The sequence below is a fragment of the Catharus ustulatus genome, chromosome 7, assembly GCF_009819885.2.
Source record: "Catharus ustulatus isolate bCatUst1 chromosome 7, bCatUst1.pri.v2, whole genome shotgun sequence".
In the NCBI taxonomy this organism is placed as follows: domain Eukaryota; kingdom Metazoa; phylum Chordata; class Aves; order Passeriformes; family Turdidae; genus Catharus; species Catharus ustulatus.
Genome location: NC_046227.1, coordinates 39669092 through 39676853, shown reverse-complemented (window position 1 = coordinate 39676853; position 7762 = coordinate 39669092). Strand labels below are relative to the sequence as shown.

The 7762-nt window shown below is 60.1% G+C and overlaps 1 protein-coding gene across 3 annotated transcripts; it reads left to right on the top strand.

Annotated features, from left to right (window-relative positions):
• Positions 1-2427: 2427 nt before the first annotated feature.
• On the top strand, positions 2428-7462 carry NR4A2 (nuclear receptor subfamily 4 group A member 2). 3 transcript variants are annotated; one of them, XM_033065356.2, is made up of 8 exons: positions 2428-2532; positions 2673-3082; positions 3215-3538; positions 4328-4457; positions 4534-4697; positions 5049-5251; positions 5635-5813; positions 5895-7462. In XM_033065356.2, the coding sequence occupies exons 2-8, from the start codon at positions 2675-2677 to the stop codon at positions 6149-6151; spliced, it is 1665 nt and encodes a 554-aa protein (XP_032921247.1). In that variant the 5' UTR covers positions 2428-2532; positions 2673-2674; the 3' UTR covers positions 6152-7462. The 3 variants fall into 3 exon arrangements, with proteins under 3 accessions (XP_032921247.1, XP_032921246.1, XP_032921245.1); XM_033065355.2 differs by having other exon boundaries at positions 2673-3538; positions 4534-4622; XM_033065354.2 differs by having other exon boundaries at positions 2673-3538.
• Positions 7463-7762: the final 300 nt, after the last annotated feature.

Below are 7762 nucleotides of genomic sequence, written 5' to 3'. Positions count from 1 at the left end.
AGCTCCATCCCAGCTCTGTCCCAGTCCCAGCTCTGTTCTAAGCCCGGCGCTGTCACCAGGCCCAGCTCCAACCCAGATCCATCTCTGTCCCAGGCCCGGCTACCTCCCTAGTCCCGGCTCTGTTCTAGATCCGGCTCTGTCCCTAGTCCCGGCTCTGTCCCCAGTCCCGGCTCTGTCCCCAGGCCTGGCTCTGTCCCGAGTCCTGGTTCTGCCCCTAGTACCAGCTCTGTTTTAAGACAGGTGCTCTCCTTAGTCCCTGCTCAGTTCTAAGCCCGGCTCTGTCCCCAGTCCCAGCTCTGTTCTAATCCCAGCTCTGTCCCCAGTCCCGGCTCTGTCCCCAGTCCCGGCTCTGTTCTAATCCCAGCTCTGTCCCCAGTCCCGGCTCTGTTCTAATCCCAGCTCTGTCCCCAGTCCCGGCTCTGTTCTAATCCCAGCTCTGTCCCCAGTCCCGGCTCTGTTCTCATCCCAGCTCTGTCCCCAGTCCCGGCTCTGTCCCCAGTCCCGGCTCTGTTCTAATCCCAGCTCTGTCCCCAGTCCCGGCTCTGTTCTCATCCCAGCTCTGTCCCCAGTCCCGGCTCTGTCCCCAGTCCCGGCTCGGTCCCTAGTCCCGGCTCGGTCCCGGTCCCGGCTCAGTCCCCAGTCCCAGCTCTGTCCCCAATCCCGGCTCTGTCCCCAGTCCCGGCTCTGTCCCCAATCCCGGCTCTGTCCCCAGTCCCGGCTCTGTCCCCAGTCCCAGCTCTGTCCCCAGTCCCGGCTCTGTTCCCAGCCCCGGCTCTGTCCCCAGTCCCGGCTCTGTCCCCAGTCCCGGCTCTGTTCTAAGCCCGGCTCTGTCCCCAGTCCCGGCTCAGTCCCCAGTCCCGGCTCTGTCCCCAGCCCAGGCTCTGTCCCCAGTCCCAGCTCTGTCCCCAGCCCAGGCTCTGTCCCCAGTCCCGGTTCTGTTCTAAACCCAGCACTGTCCCAGTCCCGGCCCGGTCCCGCCCGGCTCGCGCGCGCTATTCCGGGCTCCGCGTCACGGTGACGCGCGCGGGGGGGCGGGGGCGGCACCGCCCTCTATGCAAACGAGGCCACGCCCCCGCGGCGCGCGTGGCCTCGTTTGCATAGAGGGCGGTGCCGCCCCCGCCCCCCCGCGTGACGTCAGCGCTCGGAAACACCGGCAGGGCGCGCGGGGGGGGCGTGTCCGGGGCGGGCCCCCGGCGGCGCTGATTGGCCGGCGGCGCTGACGCGCGGTGACGCGCGGGGGCTCGCGGCGCACGTTGGTCGGCGGCGGCCGCGGCCACATAAACAAAGGCACATTGCGGGCGGGCACAGTCCGGCCGCCCGCGCCGCCGCCGCCGCCGCTCCGCCCGCTCTTGGATGCGCGCCCCGCGCTCCGCTCCCCGGTGAGTGCCCGGCCGGTCCCGCCTCCCGCGCCCCCCTCCCGGTGCGGGGTCCCGCGCGCGAGGCGCGGGGTGCGCCCCGGTACCGTCCCGTCCGGTCCCGTCCCGTCTGCTCGGGTTTCCCCGACGGGACGGATCGCGCTGCCCGGGGGTGAGTGTCACCCGCTGAGCCGGGTCCGCCCCGGCTGGCTGTCACCCGCGCCCCGCTCCGGTACCGGCACCGCCGCGCCGGCAGCCCCGCGCCTCGCCCGCTCTCCCGGGAGACGCGCCGCCGCTTCCCGAGGGGCATGGAGAAGGGAACGCGGCAGACGGTGCCGGTGACAGCCCGCCCGCGGGGAGCCTCCTGCCCGCTCACCGCGAAAATGTTCCCAGCCGAGCCCAGGAAATGTCCCCAACCGAGCCCAAACCCGCTCCTCGAGGGACGCGGGTGGCCCTGCCCGGTACCGCTCCCGCAGCCCGCGGGGTCCGCAGGCACCGCGCCGGCGGCTCCGTGTGTCTGTCCCCGCCGTGGCTCCGTGTGTCTGTCCCCGCAACGGCGCGTCTGTGTGTCTGTCCCCGCCGTGGCTCCGTATGTCTGTCCCCGCACCGGCGGCTCCTGTCTGTCCGTCCACCGGCGCGTCCGTGTGTCACTTCCCCGCCTGGGCTGCCTGACCGGCGGGTCCGTGTGTCTGTCCCCGCACCAGCGGGTTTGTGTCAGTCCCCCGCCCCTGCTGCTCACCGGCGGGTCCGTGTGTCGGTGTGTCTGTCCGTTCTCTCACCCGCGGCTCCGCGTGTCCGTGTGTCTGTCCGCTCACCGGCGGCTCCGTGTGTCTGTCCGCTCTCTCACCGGCGGCTCCGTGTGTCCATGTGTCTGTCCGCTCTCTCACCGGCGGCTCCGTGTGTCTGTCCACTCTCACCGGCGGCTCCATGTGTCCGTGTGTCTGTCCGCTCTCTCACCGGCGGCTCCGTGTGTCCGTGTGTCTGTCCGCTCTCTCACCGGCGGCTCCGTGTGTCTGTCCGCTCACCGGCGGCTCCGTGTGTCCCCGCAGCCGTCGCGCCGGGCAGGCTGGAGCCGGAGCCGCCGCCGCGCTCTGAACCCGCGGACCCCTCGCTCCCCGCCGCGCTCCGACGCTGTCCGCCCTCGGCTGCCCCGAAAACGCCGCTCCCTCGGCTGAAGGTGGGTGCGCTCCGTCCCCGCGGCTCGGCGGCCCCGGCAGCCCCGGCGGGCCGGGGGGGTCCCGGCACTCGGCCCCGCCGGTGCCCGGTGCGGGGCGGGGCGGCGCGGCCCGAGTCTACCTGCCGCTGTTTCGTTCGCAGCCATGCCCTGCGTTCAGGCTCAGTATGGGTCCTCGCCTCAAGGAGCCAGCCCGGCCTCCCAGAGCTACAGCTACCACTCCTCGGGAGAATACAGCTCCGATTTCCTGACTCCGGAGTTCGTCAAGTTTAGCATGGACCTCACCAACACCGAAATCACCGCCACCACTTCTCTCCCCAGCTTCAGTACCTTTATGGACAACTACAACACGAGCTACGACGTGAAGCCCCCCTGCTTGTACCAAATGCCCCTGTCGGGACAGCAGTCCTCCATTAAGGTGGAAGACATTCAGATGCACGGCTACCAGCAGCACGGCCACCTGCCCCCCCAGTCCGAGGAGATGATGTCGCACTCGGGCTCCGTCTACTACAAGCCCTCGTCGCCCCCGACCCCCTCCACGCCGGGCTTCCAGGTGCAGCACGGCCCCGTGTGGGACGACCCCGGCTCCCTGCACAACTTCCACCCCAACTACGTGGCCACCACGCACATGATCGAGCAGCGCAAAACGCCCGTGTCCCGCCTGTCCCTGTTCTCCTTCAAGCAGTCTCCCCCCGGCACGCCCGTCTCCAGCTGCCAGATGCGCTTCGACGGCCCCCTGCACGTCCCCATGAACGCCGAGCCCGCCGGGCCGCACCACGGCGTGGACGGGCAGCCCTTCGCCGTGCCCAACCCCATCCGCAAGCAGCCGGCCATGGCCTTCCCCGGGCTGCAGCTGGGCCACGCTCCGCAGCTGCTGGACAGCCAGGTGCCCTCGCCGCCCTCCCGGGGCTCGCCGTCCAACGAGGGGCTGTGCGCCGTGTGCGGCGACAACGCGGCGTGCCAGCACTACGGCGTGCGCACCTGCGAGGGCTGCAAGGGCTTCTTCAAGGTGAGCGGGGCCGGGGGTGCGCGCAGGGCGGCGGGGGGGACCCGCGGGGCGCCCAGCCCGCAGATGGAAATGGGTTAGGACAGAGAGCCGAGCCTGAGCTAACCGTGTGGAACGGAATTCCCTGTGGTAAAATTAAGTGATCTCTTTATTTCGCCATCCTGATTGAATAATCTTATCATTTTAAATAGAGGAGGTCTCCGAGGAATGTAAATAATATGAATGCCCACGGATTTGTATTTACCGAGCGTCTCTTTCCCTCCTCTTGGCATATAAAACACGGCTAGGAGCTGCGAGGTTAGCTTGGATGTTAACGCTGTCAATTTTCTCCTGTTAAATGCCCTGGGAAGAAAAAAAAAAAAAAGAAAAAAAATAGAGGAAAGGGGGGGAAGGAAAAGGAAAAAAAAAGGAAACTAAATAAAGGGGAAAGGAAATAAAGAGGGAAAAGGGGAAAGGAAATAAAGGGAAAGGAAAATAAATCCTTTAAAGGTAGAAGAAGAAAATGGAAAAAGGAAATAATAGAAAATAAAAATTTAAAAGGGAGAAGAGATTAAAGGGGAAGAAAGGGAAGGGATATAATGATAAAAAAAGAGAAGTAAAGATAAAAAAGGGAAAAGAAAAGGAGGGGGAAATGAAAGCGGGAGCAGAAAACTAAGGGGAAAGGGGCGAAAACAAAGCGGAAAAACGGAGAAGAAAATAAAGGGGGAGGAAGGGAAAGGTAAACGCGGGGGAAACGCCGGTGGAGGCGGCGCGGGCGCTCCCGGCCGGTGCTGACCCGCGGCCGGCCCGCAGCGCACGGTGCAGAAGAACGCCAAGTACGTGTGCCTGGCCAACAAGAACTGCCCCGTGGACAAGCGCCGCCGCAACCGCTGCCAGTACTGCCGCTTCCAGAAGTGCCTGGCCGTCGGCATGGTCAAGGAGGGTGAGTGTCCGCCTGTCCGTGTGTCCGTCTGTCCGCGTGTCCGGCGCGGCGCCGGGCTGACCGCTCTCTCTTGCAGTGGTGCGCACAGACAGCCTAAAAGGCCGGCGGGGCCGCTTGCCGTCCAAACCGAAGAGCCCCCAGGAGCCCTCTCCCCCCTCTCCCCCGGTGAGTCTGATCAGTGCGCTGGTGAGAGCCCATGTCGACTCCAACCCGGCTATGACCAGCCTGGACTATTCCCGGGTAAGCGGCACCGAGCTCGCGGAGGGTCCCCGCGGCCGCTGCGGGGGGAGAGGCGAGGCCGGGGCCGGGGGCTCGGCCCAGCCCTGCCCTGCCCGCCCGGGGCTCGGCTCGGCTCGGCTCGGCTCGGCTCGGCTCGGCCCCGAGGCGCCGCCCCGGGATCGGGCCCCCCGCGCACGGAGAGCGCCGTTCCTAATCGAATTAATTGCCCCGGAACATCTAATTTCCTCACCGGTCAGAGAGAGCTTTAATTGTTATCCCAGCCCCACTCCCCGGCCAGGGACGGGGTGAGCAATTTCACGGGTTATAGACTTTAGAGAACCTCATTAAGTGCCTTTTAAAATGAATTTCCAGTTCCAGGCTAACCCCGACTACCAGCTGAGCGGTGACGACACCCAGCACATCCAGCAGTTCTACGATCTCCTGACCGGCTCCATGGAGATCATCCGAGGGTGGGCGGAAAAAATCCCCGGCTTCACTGACCTGCCCAAAACGGACCAGGACCTGCTCTTCGAGTCCGCCTTCCTGGAGCTGTTCGTGCTGCGGCTGGCGTACAGGTGAGCGGGGTCGGGCCGGGCAGTCAGACCCCTTCAAGGTCCGCTGCTCTGCGTTTTATTAACTCCTCGGTAATTAGGTGCCTCTTAAATCCTTCATTTATTGCTTCTCAAGTAATTAGTTGTTTAGATTTTCTTCCCCCACCATCTCCTTTCTTATTATTTTTTTATTTCTTTCCTGTTCTCTCTTGTTCCTTTTTCTCTTTCATTCCCCTCTTCTCTATTTTTTCTCTCTCTCCCTTTCTCGCTTTCTTCCTTTCACTCATTCTCTCTTGTCTTTCTTTTCTCTTTTGTCTTTCTCTTTCTTTTCCTCCTTTTTCTCTCTGCTTTTCCTCCCTCTCTCATCCATCCATCAGTTCATTCTGGGGTTGTCCCCTTCCTTCCAGGTCCAACCCCGTGGAGGGGAAGCTGATCTTCTGCAACGGGGTGGTCCTGCACCGGTTGCAGTGCATCCGCGGCTTCGGGGAGTGGATCGATTCCATCGTGGAATTTTCCTCCAACTTGCAGAACATGAACATTGACATCTCTGCCTTCTCTTGCATCGCTGCCCTGGCCATGGTGACAGGTCAGTGTCCCCGTCCCCTCCTGCTCCCCGCCGCCTCTCTCCGTGGCAGGCCCCTAACGTCCCGCACCCTTCTCTTTGCAGAGAGGCACGGGCTCAAGGAACCCAAGAGGGTGGAAGAGCTTCAGAACAAGATTGTAAATTGCCTCAAAGACCATGTGACTTTCAACAACGGGGGGCTGAATCGCCCCAACTATTTGTCCAAACTCTTGGGGAAGCTCCCCGAACTCCGCACGCTTTGCACACAGGGGCTGCAGCGCATTTTCTACCTGAAACTGGAAGACTTGGTGCCACCGCCAGCAATAATCGACAAACTTTTTCTGGACACTTTACCTTTTTAAGACTCTTCCCGTGCGCTTCCACTGACCCGAGGAGAGGCTCCACCTGCCTGAAGGGGAGCTGGGCTGGGCCCCGAGCGGCACCCCTGGGTGCCAGCTCCCACCCAGCCCGCGTGGCAAACTCCTGCAGGCAGAACGCGATGGGCATTTTGGCTCTGGGGCATCACGGATGCAGCTCATGGACTACACAAACACCATGGTATAAACTTTTTATTATCGGCTTCTAAATGAGTTTATTATTGAGGACTTCTGGTGCGAAAGACAAGCCAGCCTGGCAAGGCCGGGCGCGCGGCTCAGGCTCCCGCGGTGACAAACCCGAGAGCTGAGGTGACCCACAAGTCTCACCCTCCTAAAGACTAAAGTTTTCTGCTGTAAAAGAAAGCTGTAATATACCCAAACCCCAAACCTTGCGTGGGTGGCGTGGCATTAACGAAGGCGAAGGCTTGTAAATTTATCAGATGCGGTTTGGCTTTAAAAAAAAAAAAAAAATTATTCTGTGCCTATTTATGATGAAATGTGGAAAACAATTCTAAAAAAAAAAAAAAAACAGGAAAAAAAATCAAAATGAAAAGCTAAATGTGTTTGGAAAAAAATAATAATTAAAAAAAAAAAGACAACCCAATCTGTCCATACCAGGGAAGCATGACGATTCCAGGGTGACAATGTTATAGGCACTTGCTATTTCAGTAATGTCTATATTCTATAAATAGTATTTCAGACACTATGTAGTCTGGTAGCTTTTATAAAGACTGGTAGTTATCTAAGCTTCGAACATTTTCTCAATTGTAAAATAGGTGGGCACAAGTGTTACCCCCGGAATTCCCCCCAAAGGGACACATAGTGTTTGTAAACACCGCCCGACACCCCTTGTTTGTAAGTGTTGTATGTACTGTTGATGTTGATTAAAGAAGAAGTTTATATCTTGATTATTTTGTTGTCTAAAGCTAAACAGATCTTGCATGCAGCAGCTTTTGACTGTTTCCAGAGTGCTTATACTATACATAACTCCCTGGAAATTACTGAGCACTTTGAATTTTTGGTTTGTTTTGTTCCGTTTGTTTTTTTACGTCTAAAAATTGTCGGTTAATATATTATGTTGGAGTAATATTTTTAATATTGCCATATTCTGTAGTATTTTTCTTTGTATACCCCGGTTTGGCACACGGGAAAGTCGCTGCCTTTTTTTAATATGGTGTACGACAGTTAGAAACGCGGATTATTATTATTATAATTATTATTATTATTTTTCTCCCGAGAACTCTTTCTTTGAGAAAGACAATTTTAATGTTTACAACAATAAAACATGTAAACGAATCGAATTTCGTCTCCTTTCTGCCGAAGTGCGAAGCTCCTCCGCCAGCCCCCGCCGCACCCAGGGGACAAAAGCCTCTGCCCGTGCGGCGATCCCGGAGCGCCGGTCCCGGGGCCGCTCCCGTTCGGTGCCGCCGGCTCCGCGCGAGGAAGAGGAGGAAAAGCCGCGGTCGGAGGTTGGTCCCTTGCCGGGTTTTACCACGCTCGGTCCCCGCCGCATCCGGACCCCGCATCCGGACCCCGTCATCCTTCCCTCCCTCCCCCGCGCCGGCGATCGCTCAGCCGCATCCCTTGCTGGGGGCA